The sequence below is a fragment of the Canis lupus genome, chromosome 16 (assembly GCF_048164855.1).
Source record: "Canis lupus baileyi chromosome 16, mCanLup2.hap1, whole genome shotgun sequence".
Classification (NCBI taxonomy): domain Eukaryota; kingdom Metazoa; phylum Chordata; class Mammalia; order Carnivora; family Canidae; genus Canis; species Canis lupus.
The window spans coordinates 27,026,587-27,044,701 of NC_132853.1; the positions used below are offsets into that span (position 1 = coordinate 27,026,587).

An 18,115-nucleotide genomic window follows, 5' to 3' on the forward strand; every position below is an offset into this window, starting at 1 on the left:
TCGGGTTACAGTTACAGCTAACAAGTAAAAAGAGTACTCTGAAAATTCTGGGGAGAATAAAGATAATTTAAATTTATTGATACCTAACATTATGCTCAATCCTATCAACTCTGCTATAAGAAAAATAAAAGCCAGAAAGATCTCAGATACTTTATGAAATTAAGATCTTTTCTTACAAATGAAGTAATCTGAATTAGAATGGCTATGTGAAAAGTAGCTTTCCTGGATTAAAGTGCAAGTACTTAAAAAAGTAAAATCAAAAAAATATTTCCTGATATGAACATTATATGAAATTTAAATTTCATTGTCCATAAATAAGGTTTTTATTGGAACACAGCTATACCCACTTGTTTATGTATTGTCTGTGGCTGCTTTTATACTACAACAGCAGAGTAGTTCCCCCCCCACCTTTTTTTTAGCAGAGTAGTTTCCAAAGAGACTGTATGTCCTGAAAGCCTAAAATATTTATTATGTGGCCTTATCAAATTCAAATCAATTATTTCTTGTTTGAACATAAGGGAAAAGTTATTTCAGTTTGAACATAAAGGAAAAGAGCTGAATATCTAAATTAACATAATAACTAGGCACCTTTTTTGTCTATAACTAGAAGAATATATAGATTTTAAAGATTTGACACAGGAAGAAGAAAGCACAAGCAGGGACAGCTGCAGGCAGAGGGAAAGGGAGAAGCAGGCTCCCCACTGAGCAGGAAGCCTGATGCAGGGCTCAATCCCAGAATCCTGAGATTATGACCTAAGCCAAAGGCAAACACTTAACCAACTGAGCCACCCAGGTACCCTAGAAGAATATTTTTGAGGTACTTTACTACACTGCTGTTGGGAATGGAAACTGGTTCACCTGTTCTGCAAAGCCCTTTAAGAGTAGGCATCAAGAGTCTCAAAAATCACTTTCACTGTGTAAAGAATTTGACCATAAGAACATATCACAATTATTTAACAATTTCCCTATTGATACATATATGGTTTTCGACTTTTTTGCTATTAGAAACAATGTAATACATATATTTTAATGAATGATGTATTTGACATTTTTATGTATTTAACATTAATCATCAACTGATGCTAAGTCTACATGAGTCAAATTTCATGAGGAACAGAGTATTTTATATAATCCCAAGGAGTTCCTAGGATATAGATCTAAAGTTGGGTTGCTGGGTCATTGGTTATGCACATCTTCAGCTTTACTAGATATTGCCAAAATGTTCCCTAAAATAAAAGCATCTTATTCTATGCCAACACTTTTCAGGCATATTGATTTTTGCCAATCTGATGAAAACGAATGGCATCTCACTGTTTTCAACTGATTTCCCTAATTACTAGTATCTTGTTTTACCATTCATGTTTCCTCTTTTGTGAGAAAACATGTCTGTTGGCCATTTTTCTATGATAACATTGTTTTCATTGTTTTGGTTTTTTTTCATTTAGTAATTTGAAGGTGAATCTTCACTTTTTTAAGAACAAATTTGTCCATTACCACCACTGTTCCTCCAAGGTTCTTTCTACCTTCTTAACTAGATCTAGTATTCCTCTCATCCTATTGATAGCCTCTCAGAGGAAATCAACTATTTTTATAGGAACTATGGTGACAATTACCTTAAAGCTTTAATGATGTCATTCTCCTTTAATAAATTGATATAGTAAAAAATAAGTCCAAAGTCCATAGGATGGCTTTAAAAGCCTTCCATAATCTATTCTCAACCAATATTTTCAGCCCATTACTATCCTACATGTACTCTTTGCACCGAATAAACTGGATTGTTTGCCATACTTCTCAAATAGCCCCTGGGCGTTCTAATTCTCTGTCTTGATCTATGCTATTCCTAACACCCATCTGTTTATTGGAAATTCTTCTTCAAAGAAAGCTATTTTTTATAATGCCAACAAATATATATAGGAAAGAATTAGGGGGAAAAATGGCACTGGGTGGCTCAGGGCATGATCCCAGGGTCCTGGGATCAAGTCCCACATTAGGCTCCCTCTAGGGAGCCTGCTTCTCCTCTGCCTATATCTTTGCCTCTCTCTCTCTCTCTGTGTATCTCTCATGAATAAATAAATAAAATCTTTAGGAAAAAAAAAAGTTAGGGGGAAAAAAATCACCATTTTGCAACCATAAAAATAAAACAGGTTTGGCAAGAATCATCAATTGATGAGAAATCCAGAGAGTGATAATTTATTAGGAATAGGCTATTTAACATAATCTCGGGACACCTGGGTGGCTCAGCGGTTAAGCATCTGCCTTTGGCCCAGGGCGTGATCCCGGGATCCGGGATCAAGTTCCACGTCGGGCTGCTTGCAGGGAGCCTGCTTCTCCCTCAGCCTGTGTCTTTGCCTCTCTCTCTCTCTGTGTCTCTCATGAATAAATAAATAAAATCCTTAAAAACAAAAACAAAAAAACATAATCTCAATATATCCCTCTCCCAAATTACTTAATAATAAGGGTAACTACACTGAAGAAGTCAAAATACCCTAACCAAGTAATCAAAATTAATGTCACTAATAGGGGTTAAATACCACATACCTCCAGATTTGATGCCTTAGGAATTACATTGGTATTATTTATGCAGTCTTCCAGTCATGAAATTCCAACCATGTGTTCCTACCATGAGGAAACAGTAGAGAAATCCAAACTGAGGACATTCTATAAAATAACTTAGGCTGGGGGCACCTGGGTGGCTCAGTTGGTTGAACATCTGACTCTTGATTTTGGCTCAGGTTGTGATCTCAGGGTCATGAGATTAAGCTCAGTGCTGCTTAAAAATCTCTCTCCCAAAAAAAAAAAAAAATCTCTCTCCCCCTCTCCCTCTCTAAAAGAAAATAATAGCCGGTATTACTAAAAAATGTCAAAAATATTATTAAAAAATGTTAAATGGAAAGACCAAGGAAGACTGAGGACATTTTCCAGACTAAAAGAGATTAAATACAATACACAATTCTGACTGGATCCTGAACTGGGGGGAAATGCTATAAAGGAAGGACATTATTGGGACAACTGATGAAATGTGACTAGGGATTATAGATTTAGAATGTGTGCTTAATTTTTACCGAAATGAAAGAGTGTATTCATTCTAAGAACCCACATATATCCCTACCCCACATCTAAGGAAATATACTGATACATATACTTGAGAAGAGAACCTAGTAAGACCAATGTGCTAAAATAGGGTCAAGAGCAATGAAGATTACAACAGACAAATTAACCATGCTGGGAATCTTAAGGGAGCCATCATCACTCACCTTACTTTAAGAACAAACACACAGATTTGGGTCCTGATGTGCTTTTTCAATAAAGACTCAAGTTTCTAGTATTGAACAGAAAACTGTTAAGACAGCAAAGAAAAGTTATTTACCTATGAAAAATTTAGATTCTTAATTTTCACAAAAAATATCTAAAAACACACATTATACTACCTTTTGAATTTTAATGACACTAATAGCTTTATTTAACAAACATTGATGACTACTATGTGCAAAGCACTGTGCTAGGTGCCATAAAAGATACAAAGATGAAAAAGACATAGTCCCTGCCCACAAGGAGCGTATAATCTAGTGGGGGAGACAGACAGATACACAAATAACTAGAATACAAGGCAGTAAACACAGAGTGGGCAAGTGCTGAGTGTGGCCTGAGTGTTATACTAACTAGCCTCAAGGTTCCAATTTGAAACACTGGTGATGTAGTGTTGGCTGCTTTGAAGAAATCCCATTTCAAGATGAGCGTAACAGATGTTTAATTGGTCCTACCCAAGCAGCTGGAGCCAAGAGCGTAGGCCGGGTAGAGGGGCTGTTTGAAACACTGTCACACCTACATACATGATGCTGATACAGGTATGTAGGGACAGCTAAAAAAAAAAAAAACAACAACATATATATATCATCTGTCCTTTGGTTAATGGCTATAGCTACTGTCTTAAACAATATATTTTTATATAAAAAGGAATCTGTATAATCCCAGAAAAATCAATTTAAGGATTAATATTAATTCAACAAAGAAACTTGCCATAGGCAATTTTCTTATTTACTAAGTGATTAAGTCTTTTCTCTAAATATCTATAAAGCTCTGTAGCAATTAAACAGTTAGACATCTAAGTATTGCTGAGTAAAAACCTCTTATATTCAGCCTTCTGAAGGAAATGGTCACATACCTGATAACCTGATATAATACTATTCTAATAGCAACAAGAAGGCCTTAAAGAGATTTAAGGAAAATAATTTTTAATACTTCAAATGCAAATGGAATACACGCTGATTAAATACAATTCAGTGTTCTTTGAAAATATTTCAATGACAGCATTTGATACCAGTTAAGGCCAGCAAAATTGACGTGAGGAAAATATTACATGTATTGTCTTTCATTGGTTTCATATATCATTGCCTAGGACAATGGCAACTCAATCTTTTCTTTGAAAATTCCATTTATTGGTACTGATGAACTTTGATTTGCTTTTAGCTTATATGCTAATAACAGCTGCTGACCACTTCCTCTTGGTAGTGCTGTCTGATATAAATGGCAAAGTAGAAGCACATTTCCTGGCTGCTTTTCCTACTTCCTGAATTGGAGGTTCACCACTTAGCCTGTTTCCTTCCGTGTGTCACTGTGATCCTGGGACCTCTGCTGTTTTCGCTCAAGGAAACGAGCACGTGCATCTGATATGGATTTATCATCATTTCTTCTTTGCATTTTCTTTAGGACTTCTTTTGAGATTCCATCTGAAAACGTTACAAATTAGTCCAGTAAAACTTCAGTTGTGAAAATCAGTACAAGAAATATTAGGAGAAGGACATGCCCTGATTTTTCAATGTTAAGGGGGAAAAAAAGTAAATTAAAATTTGTCCTTTTAAAAGAAACAGTGTAGTCTACAGTTAAAAAATAAAAAGGGAAGGGAAGGGGAAAAAAAGGGAAGGGGAAGGAGGAAGGGAAGGAGAAGGAAGAGGAAGAAGGGAGGGGAGGAAAGGGAAGGGGAAGGGAAGGAAAGGGGAAGGAAAGGAAAGGAGAAGGGAAGGGAAGGGGAAACAGAAGGGGAAAGGGAAGGAAGGGGAGAAAGCAAGCATGGAGACCTAAATGTTAGAACAACTGACCCTAATTCAAACATGTAGTAGAGTTATACAATGCAATGAAACACTACATTTTTAGACTCTTCCAGATCTTGGGCAAAATTCCTTACCACTCTATTTCTCATGGTGTTTTTAAAGATTTTATTTATTGATTTGCAGGTGGGGGGAGCGCACGCACAAGCAGGGGGAGCAACAGAGGGAGAGGGAGAAGCAGGCAGGGAGCCTGATGTAGGGCTTGATCCCAGGACCCTGGGATCACGACCAGAGTCGAAGACACCCAACAGACTGAGCAACCCAGGCACCCCTACTTATTTCTCATGATGTTAAAAAAGGATAATACAATTTGCTCCATCAATCAGCGTCAGAGGTAGGAGAAAGAATCCAGGCTCCAGGCTCCACGCTCAGTGCACAGTTGGTGCAGGGCTCAATCTTACAACCTTAAGATCATGACCTGAGCAGAAATCAAGAGTCTGGCACTTAACTGACTGAGCCATCCAGGCGCCCCAATGCCTTAGACTCTTAAGTTCTTGCATTGGTATGAGTATTCACATGGGTTCTTGGAACTAGACATAACTCTAGCTGAGGACATAAATGAATGTTACTAAATGTAGAGAGGACATGACCCTCATTTCTGCTACTGTATTTCTTCTGGCCAAGTGTATATAGTTAGGTCTTCATGACAATATACATTGTGGGGGGGAATGGTAATGCTTGTGAAAATCCATCAGCAGATATCTATACTTACATTTCTTTTTTATATATATTAATTTTTGTATGAGGCTGTATAGTTTATACATTTTTTCATTTAAAAAATTAAGGTATAATTTTTAAAAATTTATTTTTATTTATTTATGATAGACATAGAGAGAGAGAGAGGCAGAGACACGGGCAGAGGGAGAAGCAGGCTCCATGCCAGGAGCCCGACACGGGACTCAATCCCGGGACCCTAGGATCGCGCCCTGGGCCAAAGGCAGGCTCGAAACCGCTGAGCCACCCAGGGATCCCCAAGGTATAATTTATCTATAGTAAAATATACACTTTTTAGCATACAGTTCTATGAATTTTTACTATTCCATACAGTCTGTGACCAAAATCAGGAGACAGAATCCTCAACCCCCCAAATTCCCTCCTGTCCCTTTGTGGTCAACTCCTCCTCTCACCCCCAGCTTCTCACAACCACTGATCTATCTCAACAGATCTATTTTTTAAAAGGTATTGGTTTTCACATCCCAAATTGACCTTTATTATAAAATTTTAAGGGTGTCTGGGTGACTCAGTGGGTTAAGCATTCGACTCTTGATTTCGGGTTAGGTCATGATCTCAGGGCTGAGAGATGGAGTGCTCGCTTAGCACAGAGGCTGCTTGAGGTTCTCTCTCTCTGCCTTCTGCCCCTCCCTGCCCTCCCACTCTACAAGAATGTGCTCTCTATCTCAAAAATAAATAAGTAAATAAAAATAAAATCTTATTTAAAAATCAGCCTCAGAAAGCTTTTTACTGAAAAGCCTTTTGTACCTATGAGGTGAAAATTAAACTTTCTGTCCTAGTTCAGTATAACTGTTTATGTCTCTCAACTAGGGACCTAACATTTCACAGAAAAATCCCCTAGAAAAAATTTTAATTTTTTTTTAAAATTTTTATTTATTTATGATAGTCACAGAGAGAGAGAGAGAGAGAGAGAGGCAGAGACACAGGCAGAGGGAGAAGCAGGCTCCATGCACCGGGAGCCCGATGTGGGATTTGATCCCGGGTCTCCAGGATCGCGCCCTGGGCCAAAGGCAGGCACCAAACTGCTGCGCCACCCAGGGATCCCTAGAAAAAATTTTAAAAAGATGTTCTGAAGTAATAGTTCACAAAATTTTATAAGCAAAATAAAAGTAGCAAAGACCTACTGAAAAACAGTATGTCATTATAATTAACAGTATAGGCCATCACATCAAGTCAGTTTCCTTGGATTCAAAAATCCAGACTCACAACTTATTAGCTATGGAATTTTCAGCAAATTATTATATGCTAAGTATTTCCTTATCTATAAAGCGGGGATATATACTTACATGTACTTAACTCATAGGGTTATTGTGAAAACTCAATGGGGTAATGCAAGTTATTAGCACATGACAAAGGCTCAACAGATACTGTTGTTATTAATAATGTTGTAGACAGAGGGGTTAAGGAAACATGATTAACTGGAAGGAAAGACAGAAGTGAAAGTAAAGTCTGAGACTCATGACAACTCTGCTTTCTCAGGGGACAGAGCCCGAAACTATGCTATGTAACAATATTTATGCTTCTTGGACTTCTATCACAAGAACAAGTGATTGACTCACCCTTTAGATGCTTTACATTTTCCTTATTTGTCCATCTCCTCCTTGCATCTTCTCTCACTTCACGTCGGGCCACACTGCTCAAATCATGTGCATTAAATTCATGCAACTTGGGTAACAAGTCTCTCACCCATTCATAACGGATTGGACACACAATTCTTGCGTAGACTTTGGTGGTAACTAATACCTCATGAAAAATGATCCATTCAAGTTTGGTTTCTTGTTCATGAAGCTATATAAAATAATTCATTTAAGGATGATAACTCAGTAAGCCGCCTTATTCCACATTTGATCAGCCACATACTAATAGCCCAAATTCTTCTGAATTAATTCCTATATTCTTCAATCAGGAGGTATGGGCCAACCAGTACCTTACAGTTTTATGTAATAAAGATATAGGCTAAACTTAACCTCAAAGTGAAAAGTAGAAGACATTTGTGCATTACTAATTCCTACACCTTTACAAATTTCTTTCCTTTATTAAAAATAGGACACTTTAATAATAATAATAATAATAATAATAATAATAATAATAATAATAAAGCACTTACTGCTGAGGAAGGATGAATGTGAACTGGGCTTCCACGCCCATCCATTGTGCAAAACGTTCTCCCAACAGATCTAAGAACCAAAACAAATAAAACAAAATCAAAGGATAAAGAACAGTAAAACAATGAAATAAATAGACCACCAAGTCTAACAATGAACAATTATGTTTTACCACAAAGAGTGCTACAAACAGAAGTTTAAACTTTTTCAACTGTCACTATAACTTCTCTACCAACTCCTCTTAAATAATGATACAACTTCTCATTATATATAAACTAAACAGTCATTTCAGTTAAGTACAACATTTCTGGTCAATAATTAGTAATATTAACAGTAATATCATATTTGTGCTTTAAAGTTTCTAGAATGATTTTATAATAAAGCCTCAAAACAACCTGCAAGTTTTGAGAGCAAAGTACTTTTATTTAGAAGTCAAAACTGAGATTCAAATAAATCAACTAGTCTTCTAAAGATCACAGAGTTAATGTATAGTGAAAGCAAGTCCCAAACATAGGTCTTCTGACTTAAATACAATGTTCTTTATATAGTATGCTACATCTCTTTTTAAAGGGATAATTTTCACTATTCTAAAATCTGATAATTAGAACATTGCACCTATCATTTTTCTAATTCATGTTCTTAACTTCAAATTCCTATCCTCTTCTGGGGCGCCTGGGTGGCTCAGTTGGTTAGGTGTCTGCCTTTGGTTTAGGTGATGACTCCAGGGTCCTGGAACTGAGCCCCACATTGGGCTCCCTACTTGCCTGCCCCTCCTTCCCACTCCTGTTCTCTACCTCTTTCTCAAATAAATGAATAAAATCTTTAAAAATAATTCCTATCCTCTTCTATACTTCCCTACATAAATATTATTTGAAAGACTTGTCAAAATACTAGCCCTAGTTCAATTATCACTACAGATGATTTCCTATAATACTTTGTATATAGTCCCATTGTAACACAGATCAGACTGCATTATACTTGTTTACATACTGTACAGTACAAAAATCTTTTTAACTTGAATTATGTGAGTTAGTTGCCAACCTTATGCCCCATCATCTCCAAATACATGAGTGTACATTTCCTAAAATCAAGGACATTCTCTTGGGCATCTGGGTGGCTAGGTGGTTAAGCATCTGCCTTTGGCTCAGGTCATGATCCTGGGGTCCTGGGATCCAGTCCCACATCAGACTCCCTGAGGGGAGCCTGTTTCTCCCTCTGCCTACGTGTCTGCCTCTCTGTGTGTCTCTCATGAATAAATAAATAAAATCTTAAAAAAAAAAGAACATTCTCCTACATAAATGTAATACATAATACAACCATCAAAACCAGAGAATTAACACTGAAGGATGATTAACATCTAATCCTCAGATCCCAATGAAGTTTTATCCAAATGTCCTAATAATATCCTTTACAACAAAAGGATCCAAATCAGAATCAAGTATTAATTTTATTTTTCATGTCCCCTTAGTCTCCTTCATTCTGGTATATTCCCCAGTCTTTGACCTTCCTGATCTTGACAGCTTTTTTAGTAATAATTTTGTAGTATGCTCCTCAATTTGAGTTTGTTTGTTTCAAGATGATTAGATTTAGATTATGTATCTTTGGCAGAAACATCACAAAAGTGAAGTTGTATTTTTCATTATATCCTTTCAGGAAGAATATGATTTCAATTTGTTTCATGACTGATAGTGTTCACTTTGATGGCTTGATTTGGGTAGCATCTGCCAGGCTACTCCATGAAAAAAGTTACTTTTTTCCTTTTCTCTTTGTAATTAATAAGAGTTTTGTAGAGAGGTGCACGTCTAATTCCATTTGTCATTAAACTTTTAATTTATTCATTTATTAATTTATATAACTACAGACCCATTGATTTCATGTTTTACTTAGTAGGCTATATAATCCATTACTATCATTATTTATTTTGATGCTAAAATGTCCTATATTGGATCAGCTGGGGACTATTCAAGCAAGTAGCTCCAGCATACTTCTAACATGCCCTCAAACTTGATTTACCTCTTCTTGCTTACTGATAAAATAAGATGTTCTGGGCTCATCTTGTACTTTCCTACCCCTATTTCTCCAAACAGTCCATTAGGCGGCAGATGGTTGTTTCAAGTCACAATCTGGGCACTAACTATATTCATTACTATTATGTTACTGCTCTCACTTCATCTCAGAGCTAGGATCTTGTATAAATGTAAATATTTACACACATACATATAAATATATATTATAAATATATACAGTAACATCTATTTTTATTCCTATATCTATCTATCCATCCATCTAAGTATATTGAAAACCATTAAGTTCACAATGATACCCTAAAATTCCAATCCAACACTACAGGGCTCATTCTCATTTTCTATTTTCTCCCTTTCAGTATTTCTAACTCCATTCACCATTCCTTAATATATTAAATTATGTGATCAATTCCTTTGTATATAATAAGTTTCCCATCATCACTATTGTTACCCCTTCCCCTAAGAAGATGCCCTCTCTCACTACACTCAGACTCTAAATGCAACACCAAACACCTCCCATATGAGTGCCTTCCCCATCCTGCTCAACTGCTGACACTCTACCCTGAGCTCTCCTTCCTCAGAGATGGCATGCTCACTCAACTTGTTTGTCTTTCAACCTCCACACAGAGCTACCCCTTGCAAGGAAACCCTTGTCATTCAACTTAGGTACTGATACCCCATTCTAGACAGCTGTCCTACAAACTCCCTCCTACCAAACTTGAGGTCCAATATCCCACTCTGAACCACTGCAGCTCTCCCTTCACAAGTGACAATTATGGAGTCACTGTAATTGATGTCATCATAATCACGGAGCTTAAATAAATCATCAATCTTTAATATATTAAATAGTTCAACACTGTAGTCAAATACAGTAGTATTTCTTATTCATTTCTCAAGTTCATATTGCTTACCTTCGAGCTACATTTTTGAAATAGCCTGCACAAAGACATCTTCGTAGTACTTCATGTTTTGGGCCTTCAAAGGTCTCTCTTGGAAAATCACTTTGCTATAGAAATAATATATATATAGTGGTAATCTCACAGAATAATATGAAATAATCTTTCATTCTGAAAACTATACATTTCTAAAGACTTCTGTTTCTGGCCGGAATGAAGTAAGAGGGATCAGATTTGAGGCACCTGGAAGGCTCAGTTGTTTAAGCGTCTGACTCATGATTTCAGCTCAGGTCATGATCTCAAGGGTCGTGAGATTGAGCCCCACAACAGTCTCTGTGCTCAGTGCAGAGTCTACTTGTCCCTTTCCTTCTGCTCTTCCCCTTAATCGCTAGCTCTCTCTCTCTCAAATAAATAAATAACATCTTTTAAAAAAAGAGAGATCAGATTTACCCTTCTGCTTGAAACAACCAAAAATATATGAAATAATGATTTCCAAAGCACTGCATATCAAGCAATAAGAATAGTGATCCATGAGAAATAAATGAAGTGTAAGAAATAAATGAAATAAGTCCAATGACTGCCCCTGCTTACAGTCAACCTTGAGAGAGATTCTGGATGAAGGCTCAGGGAAGGAATAATCCATGTGGAACCTGGAGCATTATTCCCCCAGCTAAAGAAACAGGGCCGAGAATCCAGGAAGACCAAGATGGCTAGAATTTACAGGCCAAGAGTTCAGAAGAGAAGAGAACTTGACAGAGATAGGCCTCCACAAGGGTTCAGCTGAGCACTGGTTAGCATATAAAAGTGAGGAAATTACCCAAGACAAGGAAAAGCATCTCTCCAAAGGATAAGAGGTAATAGTGCTTGGTACTTACATGCAGCTAGGAATGGGGCCTATTCCTACAAACCAGAGATCAGAACATCTCATAATTTCCTATAGTTTGGGGTACGGTATTCAGAGAATCTTGCTAAAATGCTACTCAAGGAAAGATTATTATAATAATTACCTGTTTAAGCTTCCTGATTAGTTCCCGAAGTTGAGCTTCAACACGAAATGCAGAAAATAAGCATCTCCAATGAATCCAATGTTTTTGGCACCACGAAGCTGGAGCTCCACTGCAAAACAAAAATAATGGTATCTTGAAAATACCTTCTATAAGTGAAAGTCTAACAGGGGCGTCTGGCTGGCTCAGTCAGTAGAACATGTGACTCTCGATTTTGGGTTCAAAATGAGTTCAAGCCCCACATTGAGCACAGAATTTACTTAAAAAAAAAAAAAGATAGTTTAACATTCTCATACCTATTACAAAACTAGAAACAAATAAGCAATAGTCAGTTTTTTTAATGAGATCTGTCCAATTACTGAGAAAGCACTTTAAAGAATTAAAGAATTTGAAAAAACTAATGTGTCTGAGTGAATTAAAAAATAATTTGTATGGTGCCTGGGTGGCTCAGTCTGTTGGGCATCTGCCTTTGGCTCAGGTCATGGTCCCAGGGTCCTGGGATCAAGTTCTGCATCAGGCTCCCTGCTCTGTAGGGGGCCCTGCTTCTCCCTCTCCATCTGCCTACTCCTTCCTCTGCTGTTTTCTCTCTCTGTGTCAAGTAAATAAATAAAATCTTTTAAAATAATTTGTAAATGAATTTCCTCTTATACATATATACTTTAACAAATGCCCAATTATTTTCTCATCCATGCTACTTCTACAGAACCAAAATTCTATAAGGTCACCTTCAGGAAAGGTTTAGGGAGAGAATGAAGAAGATAACTAATATTATATAATAAATGCCTACTTAGTAACAGTTACCTGGCATAGATAAATCTCACTTATGTTCACAAAAATAACTTGAGGTCAATAGTATCCCCACTGAACCTTACTGTCTAAAGTTACATAATAAATATGCATTGGAGCTATATTTCAAACAGACAATTTCTTAGTACATAGAACTATTTCACATACCTTGATTTGCACTGTTCAAAGATGACAGCTAAAGTTGCAAAGTCATTAAATCCTCCAGCTTTAGCTGCCAATTCTCTATGTCTTTGTTCTGCTTCCTTCTGGTACTCTGGATCAACTAAAATGACAATTGGAGAGACAATTTAGTTACACTTTATATCAAATGCCTACATTCGCTTTGTTTACTCAAGGTCAGAATCTGCTTCATCATCTACAGTGGAATAAGGTGGAACTATATTAACTCTTCGGGGTGAGGGGAACACCTCTAATTACTCCCATAACTTCTTTTCTTCTTTTCTTTTCTTGTGATGTATAAAAAAGCAATACTTTGGAGCAATTCACCATACTTTGGAGATTTAACCAGAATAGTAACAATAATTCTCCCAATATGCTTGCCTTTAAAATAGAATTTAGAATTTATTTTTTAAGTTTGTTTTGATTATAAGAGTAACCCATGTTCACAGTAAAAAGAAAGTATGCAGGAGTTCAGCATTCCCCCACTCTGTCACATTACCCATAAACCAATCCTCAAGGCTAACCAACTGTTAAGTATCAATTGAATGTGTGTCCTTCAAGATATTTTCTAAGTATATACCAGCATATGTATATAGTGGTTTATTTTTACATAAATGGGTTATAAGTTCTGAAACTTCCTTTATTTAATAATAGCTTCTTGTCAGTACCTGTAGAATTTTTCATTCTCAAAATAGCTACATTGTATCCCCAGGGGTATAAGGAACATAACACAATTTAACCAGTCCCTATTTATCCAATTCCTAATTAAGGGCAATTAGACAGGACTATCCTATAAGCAGAACTGAACTACTAAAAGCCTTTTCTTTCCTTTTTTAACTTTATATTGAAGTAAAACATGTATGCAGAAAACAACCAGGTTATAATTGTACAGTTCAATGTTAACAAGCATAACATACCAATATACTCAACACTCAGATCAACAGTGTATTACTAGCATCCAGAAGCCCTCTTTTTGCTCTCCTTGCAATAACTACCTATACCCTCTACAAGTAATCATATCCTAACTTCTGACCTCATAGAAGGGTTTTCCTGTTTCTAAATTTTGTATAAATGTACTTTGTGTTTGATTTCCTTAGTTCAACGTTGTTTTTGAGATTTATCTGTTAGTGATTTTGACCCAATCCCACTCAGGATTCATATGCTCTCTGACTGCCCAAGTTCCCCACGTAATACTTTACCCAAGCTAAATTTGAGAGTCTCACTTTTTTTCAAAATTTCCTAGGGTTCCTTCATTCATTCTACCACATCATACCACAATTCCTATTGCTTTAATATACACATCACAACTAAATTTAGCATAAGCACCATATTGCCTGATACTAGAGAGCAGCACTTATATAGACTACTACGATGCAAATCTGCAAAGCAGCAGTTCCTGGTATTAGGAGGAAAGCAATCTGATTAAAGAAAACACTTATGAAGATAAAAAGTCTTTCATCCCAGGCTTTAAGTAGTTTCCACCCTTGTTACCTAGGTAACAACTGAGGGAAGCAGCTAGAGACAAAAGTAGTAACAATATGATTAATTACAGGCCATACAAACAGCCTTACCAAGATGAAAATACAATTCCCATTTCCTGAACCACTTAGGGAAACTGATTTTTAAGCCAAAACATTTCATTTCCAGCACTGAATCACCACTGCCCAAAAGGTATTATGCCAAAATTCAAATTGCACTACACTCATCACCGTGTTCTGGCTCCCAACACTAGGAGACACGCCTATTTATCAGGCAGGGGCTCTAGGGTCCCTGAATTGTGTTTCATGCTATAGAAATGTAGAGCACCAGATTCCTTGAACCCCTGGGCTATAAAGCCACAGAGAAGCTTCCCACTTGGCTCAGTTCTTTTCTCTGCCCCAGACAACCATTCAATTTGGCACCAGCATAATTTACACAGGTAGCTTACCATCTCTTACTAAAATGTCAGAGTAACTGCACCAACTTTTAGTGTAGATCACAATGTTAAGCTCAGCTCATATTTTGTGAAGATTAACTCTACCTGGTTAGTGTTGGATCCTTGTTGTTTAGTGTCTACTTGCTCACATTTTTAAAAATGTAGGATACTCTATGTCCATCATGAATAAATAAATAAGGGGGGGTGGTCCCTGGGTGGCTCAGCAGTTTAGCGCATGCCTTTGTCCCAGGGCGTGATCCTGGAGTCTCAGGATCAAGTCCCACATCGGGCTCCTGGCATGGAGCCTGCTTCTCCCTCTGCCTATGTCTCTGCCTCTCTCTTTCTGTCTATCATGAATAAATAGATAAAATCTTAAAAAAAAAAAAAAAAAACATAGGATACTGGGACCCCTGAGTGGCTCAGAGATTGAGCTTCTGCCCTGGGCTCAGGGTGTGATCCCAGGGTCTTGGGATCAAGACCCACATCAGGCTCCCAGCAGGGAGCCTGCTTCTCCCTCTGCCTGTGTCTCTGCCTGTGTGTGTCTCTCATGAATAAATAAATAAAATCTTTAAAAAAAAAAATGTAGAAGCATATTGCTTCCCTGGCTGTCCACCTCACATTGATAGCTTCTCTCTGTCTCTGCTCTCTTTTTCCATTATTCTCAAAGTCAAGAGAACAAATAACATTTTTTTGTTCCTTTTCCCTGATTCTCCCCTAAAATAACCTAATTAATAGAAATTAAAAGAGGCAGAAGTCCCACAGTAAATTCAGGATATGTCTAGGAAAGTCAAAACCCATGTCACACATAGTTCCTACAATCTCAGCAAGTCTGTCCTTTAAACAACAGTCTGATTATTCATCTTTAATTACTTTCCAGTAGACATATCACTGTCTTTAATTTATTACTATTTCCCCAGATGGAATTCTATTATCAGTTTTACATCATGCAAATAGGTAGATGATACTGAAGCAAGAACTATAAGTAACAAGGTGAAGCAGCAAAACAAGGTTTTATCAGCTAAACTTCTCCATTTGGGAAGATAATTTGGTACTTTTCTAGAGAGCACTCCATCAGAAAACAAAACCATTTCACAGAAGATTTCTTTTTTTTTCTTTTTTCCACAGAAGATTTCAATAATAATAACAGTCCTCGGAGCTAACACATGAAGTGCCCTTTATTTCAAAAATATCACAATTAAAATAAACACTTTAGGAACAACCCAGTGTTGTTATTTTAAATTTGTTCCATTTTGAGGCAACGCTTTTTATCACCTAAAAAAATATTTAACAGCTCTTACTTCATTGTGTGACTTCTAAAGCAATATCTATACTAGCATTCTAGCAGATGTTGTATACAGTTTACTATAGCAAAAGACATCACTAAAAATGTTGACAGTATGATCATTTTGATGTTTATAATCTTAATGTTAGATGTTAGAATACTGCCCAGTTTTACCAGTAAGTATATAAAAAACTAAATTAGGTGGATCTACAAAGACCCAAGCCAGAAAGGACTGTTTAACCTATAAAGACTACAAATGCATGTTAGAAGCAGCTGGAAAGCCAATATACATTTTGGGTGTAACAAGATCTTAACAAGTCACATGCTCAAAAGCTGAAGCTGCATTTTGCAGCAGCTAAAGTTCTTAATGATTCAGGTTTTAAAATTAATTATATATTTATATAAAAACCATAGTATTTAAACATGAACAAAAAACTGATAGCAATTGTTATCTCTAGGACATGTTTAGTCCTTGGGTCTGATGAGAAGAAGACTTACTTTTCATTTAGTTCTCTGTGTAGTGTTTGAATTGAATTTTTAACTATATACATATATTGGAAATGGTGATGTGAGGAGTGGGTGAAACCTTTCTCCCAGAGAGACATCTGTTAAACCAGTCAATCACCAAAGACAATCATTCAAAGTCTCTGGAGACTGACTGAATCTATAGAATTCAATAAGAACAGAATGAAGGGGATCCCTGGGTGGTGCAGCGGTTAAGCGCCTGCCTTTGGCCCAGGGCGCAATCCTGGAGACCCGGGATCGAATCCCACGTCGGGCTCCCGGTGCATGGAGCCTGCTTCTCTCTCTGCCTCTCTCTCTCTCTGTGACTATCATAAATAAATAAAAATTAAAAAAAAAAAAAAAAAAAAAAGAACAGAATGAAGGATCACATTTGAGTGGGAACTACACTCAACCCCCCCATAGCTTTGTGTGGAAGAGGGCTTAGCAGCCTGAACACAGCAGCCTTTCCCTTACCTCCAGCTCATTGCTCTATAAGAATAATCAAGGCTGAACAGCTAATGAATGAGGAACAGTAATGGCAGTGCTTACAGCTCTGTTTTGCAGAAGTGCTGTTCTAGTGAGTTCAGCAGCTGAGTGGTACCTCCCACCACTCTCAGTTTCAGAGAGCTATACCGGGTTTTTGTTTTTGTTTTTGGCAGCCAGTGAATATCCACCGATACCATCTCACCAAGCTTTGTGCTGAGGAAAATGTATACTGGGCAGTGGTGGTAACCAAAGCACCAGTTCCCTATCTCCCACTTCAAGCTTCTGCTCTACAGGGAGGATCTTGTTGGGGCAGCCCGTGAAGAGCAGATTCCCAATCAACTCCCAGCTCCTATTCCATAGCACAGAGGTTCTACCCATGAGAGGAAAGAGACAAGCATTGTTAAAAACCAGCAATACTTTACCCCTGCCAAGGTACCTAACTTTATTTGGATCAGACTATGGAATAATTAATGCCCCAAAGGCACTGTCAAAAACAGCAGAGCAATGAGCTACCAATCAGTGGAGACTAACAGCTTAAAGTGTTACCATTAGAAATTGAGGCAGATAGGCCAAAAACTTAATAGGAAGATCAGAGAAACGTGCTAAACCCATAATTGTCTTGATGTTCTGTAAGACTATGCAGATGCCCAAGGTTATACCTTCTGAGGAGATACAAAAGGTACAAAAAGGAGAGGCAACATTTGAGCTTCCAGTCTATGGTTGAACACAGGACAAACTCATAAACTCTGAACTGTGAAAACAGTCTCTAAACTACACAACACATATCCAACAGTAAAAGGTAAAAAATTCACTAACTTAAAAGTATTAAGTACAACCTCCAGCCAACAACCAGTAGCTGACTGCTGGTATTGAAATGTACAAAAAAGTATGAAAACTTCACTAAGTGGGGCTCAATAGTAGATATGGTTTTGGAAGAAGAAAGAATCAAAATATAGATCAAGAGAGATTATGCAATCTGAAGAATAAAGAAAAAAAGGAATGATGAAAAATGAGCAGCCTCAGAGAAATGTGGGACACCATTAAGCACACGAACATTTATTTGTATAATAGGACTGCCAGAAGGAAAGAAAAGAGG

General features: G+C 37.1%; 1 protein-coding gene across 2 annotated transcripts in view; it reads right to left on the bottom strand.

Annotated features, from left to right (window-relative positions):
• Positions 1 to 3,429: 3,429 nt before the first annotated feature.
• DHX40 (DEAH-box helicase 40) overlaps positions 3,430 to 18,115 on the bottom strand; it is a 47,449-nt gene continuing 32,763 nt past the window's right edge. Inside the window, exons 13-18 of one of the 2 annotated variants that reach the window (XM_072779713.1) lie at positions 12,821 to 12,935; positions 11,870 to 11,978; positions 10,878 to 10,972; positions 7,945 to 8,014; positions 7,397 to 7,625; positions 3,430 to 4,727 (exon numbers count right to left, since the gene is read on the bottom strand). In XM_072779713.1, coding sequence (XP_072635814.1) covers positions 4,588 to 4,727; positions 7,397 to 7,625; positions 7,945 to 8,014; positions 10,878 to 10,972; positions 11,870 to 11,978; positions 12,821 to 12,935 — 758 coding nt within the window. In that variant the 3' untranslated portion in view covers positions 3,430 to 4,587. Of the gene's footprint in view, positions 6,882 to 7,396; positions 7,626 to 7,944; positions 8,015 to 10,877; positions 10,973 to 11,869; positions 11,979 to 12,820; positions 12,936 to 18,115 lie in introns of both variants that reach the window. The other variant, XM_072779712.1, reaches the window with a different exon arrangement.